This window comes from Helianthus annuus, chromosome 13 (genome assembly GCF_002127325.2).
Source record: "Helianthus annuus cultivar XRQ/B chromosome 13, HanXRQr2.0-SUNRISE, whole genome shotgun sequence".
Taxonomy (NCBI): domain Eukaryota; kingdom Viridiplantae; phylum Streptophyta; class Magnoliopsida; order Asterales; family Asteraceae; genus Helianthus; species Helianthus annuus.
In genome coordinates, this window is record NC_035445.2 from 161,043,463 (window position 1) to 161,064,534 (window position 21,072).

General features: G+C 35.8%; 2 protein-coding genes across 4 annotated transcripts; both read right to left on the bottom strand.

Moving 5' to 3' along the window:
- Positions 1-10,009, bottom strand: LOC110900052 (DEAD-box ATP-dependent RNA helicase 1-like). Its single transcript, XM_022146957.2, has 9 exons — positions 9,814-10,009; positions 8,616-8,850; positions 7,713-7,967; positions 7,480-7,634; positions 6,284-6,461; positions 3,392-3,579; positions 2,114-2,318; positions 1,201-1,306; positions 1-288 (listed from the first exon to the last, which is right to left on the bottom strand). Exons 1-9 carry the CDS (start codon positions 9,942-9,944, stop codon positions 200-202), a joined length of 1,542 nt encoding a protein of 513 aa, XP_022002649.1. The 5' UTR covers positions 9,945-10,009; the 3' UTR covers positions 1-199.
- A 3,860-nt stretch (positions 10,010-13,869) lies between these two features.
- LOC110900051 (DEAD-box ATP-dependent RNA helicase 1-like) lies at positions 13,870-18,593 on the bottom strand. 3 transcript variants are annotated; one of them, XR_004876479.1, is made up of 4 exons: positions 18,380-18,593; positions 17,146-17,380; positions 16,183-16,390; positions 13,878-14,056 (listed from the first exon to the last, which is right to left on the bottom strand). XR_004876479.1 is itself a non-coding variant. In XM_022146955.2 (3 exons), the coding sequence occupies exons 1-3, from the start codon at positions 18,508-18,510 to the stop codon at positions 14,030-14,032; spliced, it is 393 nt and encodes a 130-aa protein (XP_022002647.1). In that variant the 5' UTR covers positions 18,511-18,592; the 3' UTR covers positions 13,870-14,029. The 3 variants fall into 3 exon arrangements, 1 of the variants encoding a protein (XP_022002647.1); XR_004876478.1 differs by lacking the exon at positions 13,878-14,056 and adding an exon at positions 14,568-14,583; XM_022146955.2 differs by lacking the exon at positions 16,183-16,390 and having other exon boundaries at positions 13,870-14,056; positions 18,380-18,592.
- Between the last annotated feature and the right edge of the window lie 2,479 nt (positions 18,594-21,072).

Below are 21,072 nucleotides of genomic sequence, written 5' to 3' on the forward strand. Positions count from 1 at the left end.
GAGGACAAATGTAAAATGTTTAAGCAATTAAACCCGAACGGGATGAATATTACATGCAATAATGAAGTAACAAATTAACCGAAACTGATCACCTGGCTCCCTATGAACTGCAAAACTGAAGCAGTTGATTAACTGCAACCACAAAACTAAGATAACTTGATTCAAACGAGTTAAAATACAACAATATTATAAGCGAGATTCATCGCTTCCTCTTGATTGAAGACTTGATTCCGGCCTTTTGTTTCTTGAACGTTTCCACTTCAACGCTCTCTTTTAGTTTCTCCAAAGCTGAGTGAGCATAAAATAACGAGGTTTAGAGCTAAGATAACGTCTTTAACACATACCCGTGAAAGTGAAGCTCGAGAATTGATGGTAAAAGTATATATAAGGAATAAAGAGGCTGAAAATGTTGACTTCTTCGTGTTGGTGCCCAGAAAGTCGAATCATAGCATATCTATTTTAGAATGTCTATTGCAATATAACAACATTCATTTTGAAAAGTTTTCAAAAACAATTATAATGCATAAATTTTTAAATAATTATAATAAAAAACGATATATAAAAAATATTACTACATATAATTATAATAAAATAAGTAAGTAATATATATTATGGTGTATATATATAGGGGATCGTTCAAATGAAAACCACTAGTTATTGTGAAAACTCGAAAACTAATTAAAAAAGCCAAAAAAACATACCAATTTTTTTTTTTGCATTGCATACCAATTTTCGCCATTTTTTATATATAAAAAAAAATTTTTGTAGTGCACATGTGTATTATTACACGTGTACTACAAATTTTTTTTTTTTTTTTTTTGAAAAAAAGTTTTTTTTTATATAAAAAAACCTGCGATTTTTATAAAAAAAAAAAATTTTTGGTGTGTTTTTAGGCTTTTTTTAGTTAGTTTTCGAGTTTTCACAATAAAAGTGGTTTTCATTTGAACCATCCCCTATATATATAATATGTAAAAAGTAATTATATAAATACATTTAAAACAATTAAAATGCATATAAATACTTAAATAAATGATAAACGAGCCGAGTCCAAGCAGAGGTCGAGTTTGTTTAATTGTCGATGAGTCGACCTTTAGGCATAGAGCTCGAAATAAGCTGAACTCGAGGTATGTTAAGTTATATGAGCTCGAGCTGACGAATGTCAAAAATTACTGTAGTTTAGAGATTAGAAAAAAAAATTACCTTCATCATAGGTTGAACGAAGTGACTGTACGGAATCCGATGGAACCGTATATGTCGGGCAAGAATCAATGTCGGCTTTCTTCAAGAGTTTCTTGAATTGTTTGACCTATATAAGATGTACAATGGATGGATAAGCACCAAACAACAAAAACATGCAAATTAATAACAAAGGAACACTATGAAAACCTTGTAAAATTTGTTCCTATCCTTTTTTATATACGACAAATAAAAACATTTTCTTCAATAAGAACAATTGTAGCAAGTAGGAACTGATTAAGACTTAAAACACCAACATTTAATACTAACAATTAACACTTAAGACATAAAACACTAATAGCAACAAGGAAAAATTTCAAGTTTTGTCCTTTATCTTCGGTATCCTTTTTAACGAATGTTGACAGACGGTGTCCTTTACTAGGTATTTTGTTGCAAGTTTAGTCCTTTACACCCAACCCAGTTAAAAAACCCTGTTAATTGTTGACAGGCGTTGTCCTTTACTAGGTATTTTGTTGCAAGTTTAGCCCTTTACCTAGGTATTTTGTTGCAAGTTTAGTCCTTTACACCCAACAATTAACAGGGTTTTTTAACTGGGTTGGGTGTAAAGGACTAAACTTGCAACAAAATACCTAGTAAAGGACACCGCCTGTCAACATTCGTTAAAAAGGACACCGCCTGAAAAGTGGTATAAAGATAAAGGACAAAACTTGTAATTTTTCCTAGTAACAATAAGAAGAAAGACGAATGTTAGAACTAAGAAGAAAGGTACTGATATCGAGAAAATAGGTGATATATCGGTCAATACCAATATTCTGACCGATATTTGATATTTGACACCGATATTTCACATAGGAACCGATAATCGATATATACCACCGATATTAACTGCATAGTTTACAGGTATGGAAAAAAATACCTCATCTTCATGTAACAAGGTGAAGCAGCGCCCATGATTCCCCGCTCTTGCAGTGCGACCAGCACGATGAATATACGTTTTAATGTATGGAGGCTTATCGTAATTAATTACATTTCTAACCCCTTTAACATCCATTCCACGTGTCATTGCATCGGAAGAAACAACAACTTGTATTACCCCTTCTCGGAATCCCCTCAATGTCTTGCTGCAAAATCAAATATATGGTCAAAAACTCAAAATAAATGATGTAACCCGAACACTATGTTTAACCCTTTTATCTAAGGTCTTAACGAGACAAACGGGTTAGCGAGTTGTGATAAGGTTGTAAACATGTTAAACAGGGTTGGAGGACTGTAATAAGAGGGTAAGACGGATTGGCAGGTCGACGCGTTTCATTAAAAGAGTTGATGAGTTAAGTTGTTTAATCAAATAGATTGATGGGTGGACCTTTTAATTAAACGAGTTAAACAAGTCAACCCAAACACAACCCGTTTGAATAAGCAGGTTAAATATATTAAAGCGAACACGGCCCATTTAATTAAACAGGATAAACAGGTCAACCCAAACACGACCCGTTTATCAAATGGGTTAGATATAACAACCCAAAACCTAATTATTTCAATGTCGTATCTCGGGTTGTGTTATAAATTGGCACCCCTGCGATGAACACAACTAAAGAGGAAAAAAAGGTATACAAGCTCTCTTGTATGAAAACTAGTAATTTCCCCTGCGCGTTAAGGCGGGAATCCAGTCGGTATCGGGACAGTATCAATACAGCACCGACACTCAGTATCACAACCGAAAGGAAAAAAATCCAAAAGTACAATACCGGCAATCGGTATAATTAACGAATGCAATTTATTTAAAGTATACAGGTGCGATTGAAAAGAAAAAAACATAAAAAGACAAAAACCAGAAAGAGAGGCTCATTGCGTTGCGGCAGGAATCCAATCGGTATCGGTACAGTTCGTTACGGTACTGATACAGTACCGACAATCAATATCGTAGCCGAAAGGAAAAACTCCAAAAGTACAATACCGAGAATCGGTATAAATGTATAATTAATGAACGCAAGTTATTTAAAGTCTAAGGGTGCAATTGAAAGTTTTAAAAACACAAAAACCAGAAAAAGAGGCTCATTTTAGTGTAGATAGGACGCTCATTTAAAGGAAGATGGTGCATTTTAGCACCACCTCACGATTCACAAGCATGAACTTTGTTATATATAATAGTAATTATAAACTAATTAAACAATGGATAGAGTATAATTAAGTTCACCTTCTAACACTTTGATGTTGATGACCCGAATACTCCTTGACCTTAATCCCTAAATCCCCGAAAAATTTAATCAAAGTGCATAGTCTGTGAGTTGACTCGACCGATGATGTGAAAACAATGCATTGCTCCCCTTGTAAGCTTTGTAAAAGAGAAACCAGGTACAGAGGCTTCAGCTTCGGTTCACATATCTACATAAGACGATTAAACAACGCATTATCTGATTGTTGCGACTTTCAGCTGTGATTATTGGTTTCTAGTGTTTGGATAAAGTTATTATGAATATAGTAACTGATTAAATAATCTTCGGAAATATAGATTATTATTTACCAATGTTTTCATATTAATAACAGTATGTTGGTAAAATACTAAAATATATGATGAATTATAAGAAAACGTTAGCATATAATTTATAGAAGAATGATTAACAGCTAATCAAAAGTTATCATATTTCAGATAGGGGTGAGCAGAAAACCGATTTAACCAAACCGAAAAAAACCGAATAAAAAAAACGAACCAAAATTTACAGTTCGGTTACGGTTTTGCATTTTATGAAAACCGGAAAAAAAAACGAATAACCTAAAAAGTCATTTTTTTAATGTTAGTTGCATATTGACTTAGGAATTATTAATTTTATTCTTGAATGTTAAGTATTAATAATAAAAATATTAACATGTTTATTTATCTTTGAAATGATTTATCCATTGCCTACAAGAAATAACAAAATGAGTAAATTACAAGTTTTGTCCTTTATGTTTGTACCAACTTGCAGGCGGTGCCCTTTACCTGACGAGTTTTGTCCTTAACGTTTCAAAATCCTGCACGTTATGTCCTTTAGCACTAACCTAGTTAGATTTTTTGGTTAAATCAAAAAACACAAGGGTATTTTAGTCCTTTTACCTAATTATTTAAAAATATTTAAATAAAATATATCAAAATTAAACAAGAGTCAAATTTACTGTATCATTTGGTCAAACAAATATGTGACGTCAACTCCATACCCACAAACCGTCAATTTGTATCTATATCTATAACACACTTCATCACAAATCAAAACCTAACAACTATACAGTCACTTACCTTAGCAGCAGTGAAAACAGTGGAAGCAGCGGAAGTTTGAATAACGACAGGACGCGTAGAGTTAGACGGAAGCAGCAGTACCACGGTGGGGAATCTGATCGCCGACGGACGGATCGGTGGTCCAATCCTGGACAACATCGGCGGTGGCGGAGGAGAAGGAAGTGGCTTCACGGCGGAGAAGTGGTGGCGATTTTTCGGAAGTTGAGGCCATTGCGGAGGTTGTGGTTCTCACTGTAACCGCTGTAGTCAGTCACGACTGTGGTGAAAGCAAAGCTGAAGAAATTAGGAAAACTATCAGTGATGAATTGGGGGTGTTATCAGGGTTTTAGGGGGGGGGGGGGGGGACAATGGATCAGAGACTGCAATGGATCCAATGGTGGTTGTGGTTCGCTATTGACTGCGATTTGGCGAATATGAAAGATCGAAGATGTAAATCAGTTCGTGTGTAAAAAATGATGTGATGGGAGGATGAGGACCGGAAGCGATGCATTCTTTCCTGCATAGAAAAAATGATGTGATTTGGGTTGAGAATTTTGTTGCAGACAGTTGATTTTGGAATTAGGGTTTGGGGTTGAAGTTGAAGATGAATCAGGGGTGTTATTAGGGTTTTAAAAGGGGGAAACACAAGTAGGGAGGGGAAATGACTGTTATACCCTCGTGTGCAATGCACATGACATAACTTAACAGAAAATTCTAACTGGGTTTGTCTTAAAAGACATAACGTGCAACATTTTCAAACATTAAGTACAAAAGTCATCAATTTTAAAGGTAAAGGACAGCGCCTGAAATTTGGGACAAACATAAAGGACAAAACTTGTAATTTACTCTAACAAAATTTAACATAAACACTAGATGATTTTCAAAGAATTTTAAAAGAAAGTGTCTTGATAAAAACTTTGGAGAAACATAAAAATAGATTAGAAGTTAAGTTTATGTGAACGATATTAATTAAAAAGGTTAAACATAATAACTTAAATGTAAACATCTAAGAAAGATTATTAAATCTTGGATTATACTTTTTATTTTTGAATCTTACTTATTTTTGTTCCAAAAACCGAACCGTCGCTAAAACTAAGAAAACCGAACCAAACCGTGCACAACCCTATTTCAGATATGAATACTTCCACAATATCTAAATGTGGATGTTATAGTCTTTTTTATCTATTAGTTCGACAAATTATCAATGTTTGTGAAGCATTCAACCAACTAATTATCTCGTAACTACATCTTCAAAAGGCACTTTTGAACACTATCTCCTACAAGACGTTTTATTACAACAGATATTTTTAATTAGAGAAAAGTGCCCAGATAGTCCCCGTGGTTTCCCCATATTTCACCTTTAGTCCCTAACATTTTGAAATTACAGGCATGTTCTGTGTGGTTCGGTCAGTTGTAACTGGGATAGTCCCTGAAGTAGATGGACATTAGTTTTCTCAGTTAAGTGGGTGTGAAATGAAAAAATTACCCTTTTTATAAAAAATGATAATTTAAAAATTAAAAGAAATATATTTAATTAAATTAAAAGGGTTGGACCCACTGTAATTAATATTTAATTAAGAGTACTCTTTATTAAATATATTTCTTTTAATTTTTTAATTATCCTTTTTTTTATAATTAGGGCAATTTTGTCATTTCACACCCACTTATCTGATAAAACTAACCTCCATCCACTTTAGGGACTATCCTAGTAACAACTAGTCAAACCACAAGGAACAAGAGTGTATTTTTAGAAAGTTGGGGTAAAGGTGAAATTTGGGCAAACCACAGGGAGTATCCAGGCATTTTTCTCGTATAACTAGTTAGACAAGAGAGTACCAATTTGAAGGACTCCAAGTGCTCTGGAAGCTGATAACGTATCTTCCCCGTAGTCAAGAACAATGGATGGTGCAGATCGAGTTGAGCAAGCTTGCTCGGATCTTGGGTTAGTGTGGCGGATAGAACCATCTTCACAAGCCTCGGGTACGGTTTATTCTTAAATCCCCTCTCAACGCCACTGTAACAATTTATTTGAAATTAAGCACAGTTGATGTAAAGCTATATGAACGTTGCTTAGTTACAAACTAATAATGCCACCCCACTTTCTATTTCCGCAATTTATCAACTGAACACACAAAAATTTTATATCTTGCTAGCAACACACAAAAGCCGGTTTATTCATATATAATGATTTATTCAAATAATAATCGCGAAAAAGTTTAGATAAAAACAAGATGATTAAATGTGAAAACTAAGACTTTGAATAGCTTAACTTTGTTATGAACAAAAATATATATAAAATAGCTCAAATTAGTTTTATAAAGCCTAGCAGATATAGGATTTTATGTTTATTTTTTGCATAACGAGTAAAACTAACTTAAATAAAAAAACATATCTAACTTAAATAAAAAAACTTAAATAACGAGTAAAACCACTGGGTGTCAGCCCAGTGGCCACCGACACCCATACAAACCGTGGGGACGCGGGTTCGACCCCTATGCGGACCCGTTGTCAACTCGGCTGGGGATTTCACTGCCAGGCTTGCTTGGTCGGGTAGCGGCTTGGGAGGGGTTATCTCCTCCGCAGTCAGGGGTACCGTGCATTTACCCTTTTTTTAAAACATATCTAATATTGCGTGGTAAAATAATTTTTCATACCGGGATTAGAGGTGCGCACACAAATAAACCGGTTCAGGTTGTGGTCAATTAAGTCAAACCGATTTGAGGGAGGAACTGGTTCAACTGGGAACCAATATGGAGGATTGGAAAGACAATGGGAACCGATTCGAGTTCAATAACTGATTAATAAAAAAGTTTTTTTAATATAAAAACTAAGTACATGATGCTCATAATAATCTATTTCTGTAAGTAATAAAAACACAATTTTATTTAAAAAACTGTTTCGGAAAACGAAACCAGATTTAAAGTTTAAACCCGACCCGAAAACTGGTTAGAAACCGATAAGCCTAGAAACGGGTTAGAGACCAATTTAAACCGACAGTTCTGAACCGATAACACAGAAAAATTGGCACTTACACTCTTCTTGTAGTCTTTAACGAACCAAAACCAAAAGAAAGTGGATTGCTGTTACACGCAAAGAGACCATCAACACTAGAGCTGGTACACTGAAGCACTGTAGGAAGCCATGATTGATATGCTTCACGTAGCAATCGATCTGTTTCATCAACTACCTGAATTACAAAAATTAAATTTCAAAACGAAAAACAAAAACTCGTAAGTAACCGCATATTGTTAAGTAAACGACTTACCAGAAAACGAAGATGCTCAAGTGTAAAACCCTTAGTGTTAGTAATATGATCCATAAGTCGTCCAGGTGTGGCGACTAATATATCTACGGCACTTTGCAACTCAACGGGACGTGATTCGGGATCGTAACAGATTCCTGCCTCTAACTTCGGTCTCTCGATTAGCATTGAAATTTCGTCTGATATTGACGATTGACCAACTGCCAAACCGACAGATAACCCGACTGCAGGTGCAATAGTCGCAAAAACATCCCTAACCTGAGAAGAATAACAAAAGAATACACGTTGATGAAACGGCGTACTAACAACATTGGAAGTTATTCTTGATAGGCCTGTAAACGAACTGAACGAACACGAACATATAATAATCGAACACATTTTTTTCATGTTCGGTTATTAAGAAAATGAGCATGGCCGTGTTCGTTTATGTTCGTTTGTTTAAAACCTAAACGAATAGTTTACGAACGTAAATGAATATAAACAAACAAACTTACACTAACATATAACATAATGAACAAAAATGAACATAATTGACCTTTGACCAAACATAAACGAACATAGAGTAGTTTTTTTATATAAATTAGTTATTAATTACGACAAGCTCAATTCGAAAGCCACTTTTTATTACTAGGAAGTCCAAATACTAATTAGTTATTTTTATATAAGTAGTTGAAATCCTGTTTGATGTTTATATTTATATAACGGTAACTATTTATGTATTATTAAATTTTAAACTAACGTGAATGAACGAACATAAACGAACGTCGGCAAACATAAATGAACAAAAAAAAAATTCATGTTCGTTCGTTTGTTTAAATAAACGAACATAAACAAACTTTCTGCCGAACAGTTCATGAACTTTCGGTTCATTTATAGGCCTAATTCTTGAGGAATGATATGTCCAACCTGCAAAGCCAAATCGCGAGTTGGCAAAACCACTAACGCTCGAAGACATTTGACAGCACGAGTTGAAAGAATCTGTACGATTGGCAATGCATAGGCTAAGGTTTTCCCGCTTCCAGTTGGTGAATTCACACAAATATCTCTTTCAAAGGAGCCAGGGCCCATGGTCTCTTGCCATACAGCAACTTGAACAGGAAAAAGTGATTCAATTCCACCATTGCACAAAGCCTCTTCCAGCCTAATGTTAAACAAGGTATACACAAATGAGTATATATCACAAAACAACAACAACCGTACCCAGTAAATCCCACAAATGGTAGGGTATGGGGAGGGTGAACTGAACAGTTCGTGAACCGTTCGGTGTGAAGTTTGTTTGTGTTCGCCCGTTTAATACATGAACGAACACGAACAAGAAATTTCGTTTAAATAAACGAACATGAACAGAGGCCGCTTTTGTTCATCTATGCTCGTGAACATTCGGTAACGTATTCTCATATGTTGGTTTGTTTGCAATCGTATGTTTATGTTCCTTGTGTAAGATAGTTCATTAAGGTTTTTAATTTTTGTATTATATTTACGTACTTCTAAATTTCCATGAATAAATATTTAATAGATATTAGTGTAGAGTATTTTATTTAAATATTTAATGAATGTTAGGTTAGTCTATTTTAGCGGGATCTACGTAACTTAACATATGTTCGTTTGTGTTCGTTCTTGTTCATGAACGCTTATTTGCGTTCATTTGCTTTCATTTGTGTTCATGAAGGTCCGTTTGTGTTCATTACTTAAAGTTAACGAACAAACACAAACAAGTTCATTTCCTTAATTACGAAACACGAACAAAAAATCTCGTTCGGTAAGTGTTCATAAACAATTCGTGAACACGCTTACTCCTTCGTTTTAAGCCCTACATATATGCAAAAACACAATCACATGCACTTTCAAACATGAAGGAATAAAACTCTGACAACAGAGCAACAACAATCAACAATCAACAATCACAAAACAATAGATGATAAACTTTCCCCCAATTAATAAACAATTAAACCTATACCATAGGGCAACAAATCAATCGGCTAATTAATAATTATCAAGTGAATGAATTGCTTACTGACTGTTTCAATTGCGTAACCTAAGTGAGTATAGGTTATCAAATTGAGCAAAATCATAATCATAAACAGAAACATAACGGAATCGATACCTAGGGTGAAGAAACGGAAGCTGAGTAAGAGGACACTTGTTAAACGAGCTAACGTCAACTGGATTTCTCATCCATGGTAGCACTGCTACTTTTTTTCTCGATGTTTTCTGCTCTTTTGGTTCTACCTCCATTGTTACAGAGAAGAAGAAGCTGTTATTATTGAGTTTGCAACGAACGAAGAAGGACGATGCCCTGACTCACTATACATAGCCGGCCTAGTTTCTCTTTGGGCCATAGTTTGGAGGCCCAAAATTGTTATAGGTGCACAAACCGGTTAATTTCCATAATTGTGCGGTTATCTGGTTATGATGGTTAATTTCACCTTTTTACTTTAATCGGTTAATGTTTTAACCGGTTATTGCTTTAATTAGTCTGGTTAATCACTTTAACTGGTTCGTTTAATAACGTGTTTTTTGTCTTTTATTTTAGAGTAAATTGCCAAAATCGTCCTTGAGGTTTGGACATGTTTGTCATTTTCATCTAAAACAACTTTTTTTGTACAATATTGTCCTTCATTTTTGGGATTTGTTGTCATTTTCATCCAAACATCTAATTTATTTTATTTTTTCTATCAAACATTTGGATGAAAATGGCAAAAAATCTCAAATCTTAGGGACGATTTTGGCAAAAAAAAGTCAGACGTTTAGATGAAAATAGCAAAAAATCCGAAAAGTGAAGGACTATATGATTCAAAAAAAATTGTTTTGGATGAAAATGACAAACATACCCAAACCTCAGGAACGTTTTTGGCAATTTACTCTTTATTTTATTTTTTGGTTAACAGGTCTACCGGTTCCTATACTAAATATATAAAACCGGTTACTAACCGGTGGTTAAAATTAACCACTAACCGGTTAATTAACCGGTTTTTTTGCCCCCCTCTAATTAAAGGTGTAGAAATAAGTTTTTTTAATGACTGGAGGAAGAACCCTCTTGCTTCTTAGCAATAAATTCTTTGTTTGTCTGCTTCCTAAACAAAAATGCTCTTTTTCTACTTCAGATGATGTTCCTGAAACAAAAACAGTTTTTGGTTTATAAATTTTCTCATTTTTATGATTTTCTGGTTGAATAAAACCTAGACCTTTCTTTTTGAAATTACCGTTATGGTTTGGTTTCTTTCGATAACCAGAACCAGAACTGCAACTGTTGGGTCAATTTAGAGAATGATGTTATCAATTATAGCGACCTTATTAGCGATATTATTGTTCGTATGATGTAGCGAGATTATTTTATATAGTTTGTATTTTTAGCGTCTTTAGGTGGTTTTCCAAGCAAGGGGCGGCTTGTTTGGAGAACAAGGCTCAGGGACTATAAATAGTGGACTACACCTCACTTGTAGGGTGTGCATTTGTGAGCCACCACCTCGGGGGAGCTCACCCGGGGTAGATGAATATCTTGTAATCTTTTGTCACTATCAATGAAGCTTTCTTTGTTCAAATCCTTATTGTTCATATATCTTTTTGTGTCTTTGTTTGTTCATGGCTCGAAAATCACCCGTCTCACTATTTTTCACCGAACCGAGACTGAAATCGGATCGTTTCGGACCTATTATTTGGTATCAGAGCCTCGGTGGCTCGTTTCAGTTTCGATTTGGTCGGATCTTCACCGGAAAACCGCCGGAGACGTAAAACTTATTGTAGATCGGTTTGTTTTGAGATGTTTCAGATCCGACATAGTTGAATCTAGTGTTTTTGTTCATAACAGTGTTATTCAAGATACACACTCAGTTGTGTGTGTGTTTTGTAAAAAGGAGAGAGAGACAAAGTCGGAGGGTTATATGTAGCGGCTTTGTTCTTAATCAGATCTTCAAAAACACACAATTAGTGTGTGTTTTCGTAAATAGTAAGCAGAGAAGAGAGAGAACTAGTTAGAGAGAGAACTGGTAAACAAGAGAAGATTAACGGAGAGGAAGGCGGCTATGGCCTCCGACCAGCTTCCCTATTCAGATGCGTTCATTGTGTTCTCATATCAGTGGTTGGTTTCGGAAATAATGGTTACGTGATGATAAGCAGTTTGTTGCTTTTAACAACCACCGGCCGGTGATAATTGTACCGTGCTCGTGATGATGAATCTGGTTTGATTGTGGTAAACGCTGGTGAGAGATGATGAAGGCGGAGCACGGTGTTTGGTGATGGATATGGCAGTTGGGAATGATCTCCGATGACAAGATGGATTTTCCGGTGGTGAGAGAGACGAAGACAGGTGATGACGGCTGGTGCACCAGTTTTGCGGCTAGGGTTTGTCAGTTGATACATTTGCATGGGCCTAGGGTGAAGTTGGCCCACTTTCCAAGACCAAACGGAATTACAGGTTTGTTTGCACAAGTTATTTGGGGTATTATAGGTCCACTAATAATTAGTGCATGATTGCAATAATTTCGATGGCCCTACCTAGTGTTTGAAAGCTTCTGATAATGTGTGCCAGCAAGCATCTCTTGCCATGTTGGGCCAATCTTTTATTATTGAAGTATTTTGGGTCTGTGATAATAGCAAATGTATATTGGGCTGGGATATTTTTATTTGGGCCGTATAGATATATTATTGGATGCATTTTGGTAGGAGAGTTAATGATGTACTTTTGGGACGTCGATATTTATGGTGTTGGGTGATTTTTGTGATGGATCGGGAGCTCAATGCAATCTGACAGAATTAAAGATCCTCACGATGAAGCTAATTATTTAATTTTTGTCATTGAAGTTCGAACCCTATCACATGCCTATTACAATTGTATCTTCAAAAGTAAGATAAGGAGCTTTGATCGACAAAATGTAGGAGGGTCTACATTTGCGGGGGAAAATGAAAATGAAGATTTTGGGTATTTAGCTGATTTGTGAAGATTCAAAGAAGATGTCAGATTTACTTTTGAAGATCATTTGAAGAATTGATAGCATCATTCTCGGGGGAATATTGTTGGGTCAATTTAGAGAATGATGTTATCAATTATAGCGACCTTATTAGCGATATTATTGTTCGTATGATGTAGCGAGATTATTTTATATAGTTTGTATTTTTAGCGTCTTTAGGTGGTTTTCCAAGCAAGGGGCGGCTTGCTTGGAGAACAAGGCTCAGGGACTATAAATAGTGGACTACACCTCACTTGTAGGGTGTGCATTTGTGAGCCACCACCTCGGGGGAGCTCACCCGAGGTAGATGAATATCTTGTAATCTTTTGTCACTATCAATGAAGCTTTCTTTGTTCAAATCCTTATTGTTCATATATCTTTTTGTGTCTTTGTTTGTTCATGGCTCGAAAATCACCCGTCTCACTATTTTTCACCGAACCGAGACTGAAATCGGATCGTTTCGGACCTATCAGCAACCTTTTTTCTTGTTTAACCTTTGTTGATCTCTTGAGGTGTACTTTTTAGGTTTTTCAGAAAGATTTACACCTTTTATTTCAGAAATATTAATTTCTGTTAGTTTGAAAACCTTTTTAATCATTTCAGTTTTAACACCTCTTATTGGAAATTCTTCATCAGAATATAATTTGTCAGAATCATTCAATGTATATGCTACTTTGAATGTTTCGTCATTCAAATTATTTTGTGATAACAGAAATTCTTTATTATAAACTCGTTTGCCCTTTTTGACTGTTGGACTTGAAGTTTTGGACTCAGACTTTGACTCCTCCGTCTCATCTTTATCCAACACCTGATCGACCATTTTCTTTATTAACTCGGACTCATGATCAGTGTCGGATGATGTGAACGTGACATCAATGTTGTCTGGCAATTTATTTGAAGGCTCGGATTCCCACTGTAAGTTGGTTGCCTTTTTAACTCTTTCTTAATTTGGATTTCGTGGAGAATATCCATTTTCAAACGTAGGTGGACATTTATTATAGCCAACACTTGGTTTCTTACCAGAATTCTTCACTTCAGTATTCTTTTTTGTTTCGAACTTCTTCACTTCAGATGTGTCTTCTTCAAACGCCTTCATGCCTTCAACTGTAGGATTGTCACACCCCGATATTTCCACGTTTCACCGGTGGGGGATTATCGTGACGTAGTTGGTAACATTACAGTCAAACAACACAATATTTAAATGCACAACCGAAGCAAAAGATAGATATATTTCAACTTTAATAAATTGTAATATCAAGTATCACAACAGTTGAAAGTAATCCACAGGGGGATCAAAATAAATAGGAAATATTGTTCAACAGTTTTGACATCCAAGCTTGCGAGACTTATTGTGGATGCTAGGAGAAAGCCAGCCTAGTTCGCGTAGTACCTGCACTTAACCTTTTTGAGAAAATACGTCAGTTTACACTGGTAAATACATTCAACCGACTCAGTTTGAAAAGTTTAATAAAATTGATTTGAATGCACGTGGCACAAACTTTTATAACTTGGGATAATTATTTGAATATAATACTTGTAAACGAATTACATGTTTCTTATGCATTCAGTAGCCCGATCCGTAGACCGGGTTAAAGATCAATAAACACACCACATTATTTATTCATTTATGCACTGACGGGTGTACGCCTACACCCCGTGCTCAGGTCGTGGCCATCTCGTAAGATGATGCCAAGGATATCCGGGACATGGTCATTAACCCCCCAAAGGCTTTAAGCAAACAAAACATTTCAAAACGAAGCATATCAATGATTTAATCTCTATTCGATTAAAGAATCAATGCTGGACCAAGCGGTATTTCATATACCGTACCCCAAGCCCGTAAAAGGGAAATTAAGTTAAAAGTATTTACCTTTGCAAGTATCAATCACAATTAGCAAGTGCGTGTAGCTTTTACCGGGTCTCCTATTCTGGAACGAAGGTTTATAACAACCTATTAGAATCCTAACGGGTCTTTAATTAAGCCTAAGCATAGACCGGTTAGTTTTAACGAAAGATACGGTTCGAACGCACGATTAGGCGAAGACCGGAATAGGAAGTGTTTTAGTCCCGACAAGTTCAAAGACTTGTATAATATGGGTGAACTAAACACCTCTTGGATTTTGAGATAAAAACGATAAGGTTTGACCCGTTTCGGCTAATTTATGTAACCTAGTTACATAAACCGAACCGAACGCGTAGGAAGCGTAACGGGTAACCATGAGAGTCATTTACAGGTTTCCTAAGTTAATATGCCCTAAATATGTTGTGATATCAGTAGGATACCTTCCATTATGCCCAAAATGAGTTTAATCTCAATATAAGCCCCGTAGGGGTATTTTGGTCATTTTAAAGATTATAAAAGCGATTAATTAAACTCCTGTGATTCGGGTCTGAATAAATCAGTAAAATAACTTATTTTAACAGGGTAAATCAGTTGGTGTTAAGTCTTATGTGACAAAATGGTTACAAACCCATACTATGCGTTTAATACGCGTATAAAGTCGTTTTTAAGCGATTTCCGGGTTATACAGGAAATCTGATTTTTCTGATCAAGCTACAGGTTTCAAAATACTTTATTTGTTATATAAAATCAGTAGCAATTGGATTGGTGTCAAAATACTATGTAGAACTCATTTTATGCCCGAAAAGGGTATAATCGGTATTTACCAAATCAACGCCATAACCTTAGGTTATGAGCAGGTTAAAAATAATTAAAAATCTTTAAAAATCTCAAAATATTATATTACATCAGTGGGTAAAAGGTTTGGTGCCAAAAGTTGGGTTTAGATAGGCTTTATGCTAAGTGCGCCGTTTAATTAACAAAAGTTTCTTAATTGCACTATTTAGCATAACTCCTATTCTGGACCTCGAACTGCTATGAAACTTTAGGGACATGCTTAATAATCAGTAACGAAGATTATTGTCCTTTCACATTTCCAAAATTCTCGTTCTATGGTAAAAAGGGCATTATGGTCAAACATTAGGCAATTAACGGAAACTTGTAAACGAAGCGGACAATCAATGAACCAGTCACAGAGGGTTATACTATCATGTAACCTGGTCCTAAGGAAGTCCTAAGGCATTTCTAGACTCTACTAAAACGGGTCAGAACTGAAGTCAAAGCAAAAGTCAAAGTTTTGCGACTTTCGGTTCCGAACCGGGCCTAAACAGAAAATTGTCGGATCAAACAAGCTTAGATCAGTTCTTATACTTATTACCAAGTTATATGAGTGATAAAATAGGTCACATGCCTTCTACATTGTTAATTATGTGTTAATTCATAAATTAGCATTCTGTTGACTTTTTCTAAACAACTGACCCGACATTTGATCTAGTTAGAGTGGGAATCAGAGGGTGCCCTTTTGAGGGTGTAATGCCCACATAATTACCAACTTATAACTACCTTTGATTCGACTAAGCACTGGACCATTAATGATTAATCGTTAAGTCAACCGCTAATTACGACGGTTTGACTTCTAAGCTATAAACTAAGAAAAACTCAATTAAGGAAGGTCAAGCATACTTACTGAAGTCCTATGCACGATTTGGGATGCTTAGGGTCTGCTCTTATGCTCCAGGAAGCTCCAAGAATGCAGATGGAATGAGTGAACATAATGTTGCAACACAAGGGCCTTTTATAGTGTTCTTAATCCATCATGACAAGCAAGTCTAGCATGGATCCCAGATCATTACAAGTGTTTCCTAGTGCCTAGGAATTGTTAGGGGTCGCCCATGCTGCTGAAAAGATCTGTTAAAGTCGGTTATAAGGCTGAACAGGCTGTTGCCTGTGTTTTCTGTATCTGGGCGTCTGACGCGGCCCGCGTAAGATTCTGTTAAGTCTTACGCGGCCTGCCTGAGACCTGCTGTCAACATTGGAAGAATAACAAAAGAATACGCGTTGATGAAACGGCGTACTAACAACATTGGAAGTTATTCTTGATAGGCCTGTAAACGAACAGAACGAACACGAACATATAATAATCGAACACATTTTTTTCTTCATGTTCGGTTATTAAGAAAATGAGCATGGTCGTGTTCGTTTATGTTCGTTTGTTTAAAACCTAAACGAACAGTTTACGAACGTAAATGAATATAAACAAACAAACTTACACTAACATATAACATAATGAACATAATTGACCATTGACCAAACATAAACGAACATAGAGTAGTTTTTTTATATAAATTAGTTATTAATTATGACAAGCTCAATTTGAAAGCCACTTTTTATTACTAGGAAGTCCAATTACTAATTAGTTATTTTTATATAAGTAGTTGAAATCCCGTTTGATGTTTATATTTATATAATGGTAACTATTTATGTATTATTAAATTTTAAACTAACGTAAATGAACGAACATAAACGAACGTTGGCAAACATAAATGAAAAAAAAAATTGTTCGTTCGTACATAAACAAACTTTCTGCCGAACAGTTCATGAACATTCGGTTCATTTACAGGCCTAATTCTTGAGGAATGATATATCTAACCTGCAAAGCCAAATCGCGAGTTGGCAAAACCACTAACGCTCGAAGACATTTGACAGCACGAGTTGAAAGAATCTGTACGATTGGCAATGCATAGGCTAAGGTTTTCCCGCTTCCTGTCGGTGAATTCACACAAATATCTCTTTCGAAGGAGCCGGGGCCCATGGTCTCTTGCCATACAGCAACTTGGACAGGAAAAAGTGATTCAATTCCACCATTGCACAAAGCCTCTTCCAGCCTAATGTTAAACAAGGTATACACAGATGAGTAAATCACAAAACAACAACAACCGTACCCAGCAAATCCCACAAATGGTAGGGTATGGGGAGGGTGAACCGAACAGTTCGTGAACCGTTCGGTGAGAGGTTTGTTGTGTTCGTCCGTTTAATACATGAACGAACACGAACAAGAAATTTCGTTTAAATAAACGAACATGAACAGAGGCCACTTTTGTTCATCTATGCTCGTGAACATTCGGTAACGTGTTCTTTTATGTTGGTTTGTTTATGTTCGTTTACGATCGTACATTTATGTTCTTTACTTAAAGTTCATTAAGGTTTTTAATTTTTGTATTATATTTATATTTACGTACTTCTAAATTTCCATGAATAAATATTTAATAGCTATTCGTGTAGAGTATTTTATTTAAATATTTAATGTTAGGTTAGTATATTTTAGCGGGATCTACGTAACTTAATATATGATCGTTTGTGTTCGTTCCTGTTCATGAGCGCTTATTTGCATTCATTTGTGTTCATGAACGTCCGTTTGTGTTCATTACTTAAAGTTAACGAACAAACACGAACAAGTTCATTTCCTTAATTAAGAAACACGAACATAAAACCTTGTTGTCCGTAAGTGTTCATAAACAATTCGTAAACACATTTACTCCTTAACAAACGAAAACGCACAAGGCCTCGTTCAGTTCGTTTTAAGCCCTGCATATATGCAAAAACACTACACAATCACATGCACTTTCAAACATGAAGGAATAAAACTCTGACAACAGAGCAACAACAATCAACAATCAACAATCACAAAACAATAGATGATAAACTTTCCCCCAATTAATAAACAATTAAACCTATACCATAGGGCAACAAATCAATCGGCTAATTAATAATTATCAAGTGAATGAATTGCTTACTGACTGTTTCAATTGCGTAACCTAAGTGAGTATAGGTTATCAAATTGAGCAAAATCATAATCATAAACAGAAACATAACGGAATCGATACCTAGGGTGAAGAAACGGAAGCTGAGTAAGAGGACACTTGTTAAACGAGCTAACGTCAACTGGATTTCTCATCCATGGTAGCACTGCTACTTTTTTTCTCGATGTTTTCTGCTCTTTTGGTTCTACCTCCATTGTTACAGAGAAGAAGAAGCTGTTATTATTGAGTTTGCAACGAACGAAGAAGGACGATGCCCTGACTCACTATACATAGCCGGCCTAGTTTCTCTTTGGGCCATAGTTTGGAGGCCCAAAATTGTTATAGGTGCACAAACCGGTTAATTTCCATAATTGTGCGGTTATCTGGTTATGATGGTTAATTTCACCTTTTTACTTTAATCGGTTAATGTTTTAACCGGTTATTGCTTTAATTAGTCTGGTTAATCACTTTAACTGGTTCGTTTAATAACGTGTTTTTTGTCTTTTATTTTAGAGTAAATTGCCAAAATCGTCCTTGAGGTTTGGACATGTTTGTCATTTTCATCTAAAACAACTTTTTTTGTACAATATTGTCCTTCATTTTTGGGATTTGTTGTCATTTTCATCCAAACATCTAATTTATTTTATTTTTTCTATCAAACATTTGGATGAAAATGGCAAAAAATCTCAAATCTTAGGGACGATTTTGGCAAAAAAAAGTCAGACGTTTAGATGAAAATAGCAAAAAATCCGAAAAGTGAAGGACTATATGATTCAAAAAAAATTGTTTTGGATGAAAATGACAAACATACCCAAACCTCAGGAACGTTTTTGGCAATTTACTCTTTATTTTATTTTTTGGTTAACAGGTCTACCGGTTCCTATACTAAATATATAAAACCGGTTACTAACCGGTGGTTAAAATTAACCACTAACCGGTTAATTAACCGGTTTTTTTGCCCCCCTCTAATTAAAGGTGTAGAAATAAGTTTTTTTAATGACTGGAGGAAGAACCCTCTTGCTTCTTAGCAATAAATTCTTTGTTTGTCTGCTTCCTAAACAAAAATGCTCTTTTTCTACTTCAGATGATGTTCCTGAAACAAAAACAGTTTTTGGTTTATAAATTTTCTCATTTTTATGATTTTCTGGTTGAATAAAACCTAGACCTTTCTTTTTGAAATTACCGTTATGGTTTGGTTTCTTTCGATAACCAGAACCAGAACTGCAACTGTTGGGTCAATTTAGAGAATGATGTTATCAATTATAGCGACCTTATTAGCGATATTATTGTTCGTATGATGTAGCGAGATTATTTTATATAGTTTGTATTTTTAGCGTCTTTAGGTGGTTTTCCAAGCAAGGGGCGGCTTGTTTGGAGAACAAGGCTCAGGGACTATAAATAGTGGACTACACCTCACTTGTAGGGTGTGCATTTGTGAGCCACCACCTCGGGGGAGCTCACCCGGGGTAGATGAATATCTTGTAATCTTTTGTCACTATCAATGAAGCTTTCTTTGTTCAAATCCTTATTGTTCATATATCTTTTTGTGTCTTTGTTTGTTCATGGCTCGAAAATCACCCGTCTCACTATTTTTCACCGAACCGAGACTGAAATCGGATCGTTTCGGACCTATTATTTGGTATCAGAGCCTCGGTGGCTCGTTTCAGTTTCGATTTGGTCGGATCTTCACCGGAAAACCGCCGGAGACGTAAAACTTATTGTAGATCGGTTTGTTTTGAGATGTTTCAGATCCGACATAGTTGAATCTAGTGTTTTTGTTCATAACAGTGTTATTCAAGATACACACTCAGTTGTGTGTGTGTTTTGTAAAAAGGAGAGAGAGACAAAGTCGGAGGGTTATATGTAGCGGCTTTGTTCTTAATCAGATCTTCAAAAACACACAATTAGTGTGTGTTTTCGTAAATAGTAAGCAGAGAAGAGAGAGAACTAGTTAGAGAGAGAACTGGTAAACAAGAGAAGATTAACGGAGAGGAAGGCGGCTATGGCCTCCGACCAGCTTCCCTATTCAGATGCGTTCATTGTGTTCTCATATCAGTGGTTGGTTTCGGAAATAATGGTTACGTGATGATAAGCAGTTTGTTGCTTTTAACAACCACCGGCCGGTGATAATTGTACCGTGCTCGTGATGATGAATCTGGTTTGATTGTGGTAAACGCTGGTGAGAGATGATGAAGGCGGAGCACGGTGTTTGGTGATGGATATGGCAGTTGGGAATGATCTCCGATGACAAGATGGATTTTCCGGTGGTGAGAGAGACGAAGACAGGTGATGACGGCTGGTGCACCAGTTTTGCGGCTAGGGTTTGTCAGTTGATACATTTGCATGGGCCTAGGGTGAAGTTGGCCCACTTTCCAAGACCAAACGGAATTACAGGTTTGTTTGCACAAGTTATTTGGGGTATTATAGGTCCACTAATAATTAGTGCATGATTGCAATAATTTCGATGGCCCTACCTAGTGTTTGAAAGCTTCTGATAATGTGTGCCAGCAAGCATCTCTTGCCATGTTGGGCCAATCTTTTATTATTGAAGTATTTTGGGTCTGTGATAATAGCAAATGTATATTGGGCTGGGATATTTTTATTTGGGCCGTATAGATATATTATTGGATGCATTTTGGTAGGAGAGTTAATGATGTACTTTTGGGACGTCGATATTTATGGTGTTGGGTGATTTTTGTGATGGATCGGGAGCTCAATGCAATCTGACAGAATTAAAGATCCTCACGATGAAGCTAATTATTTAATTTTTGTCATTG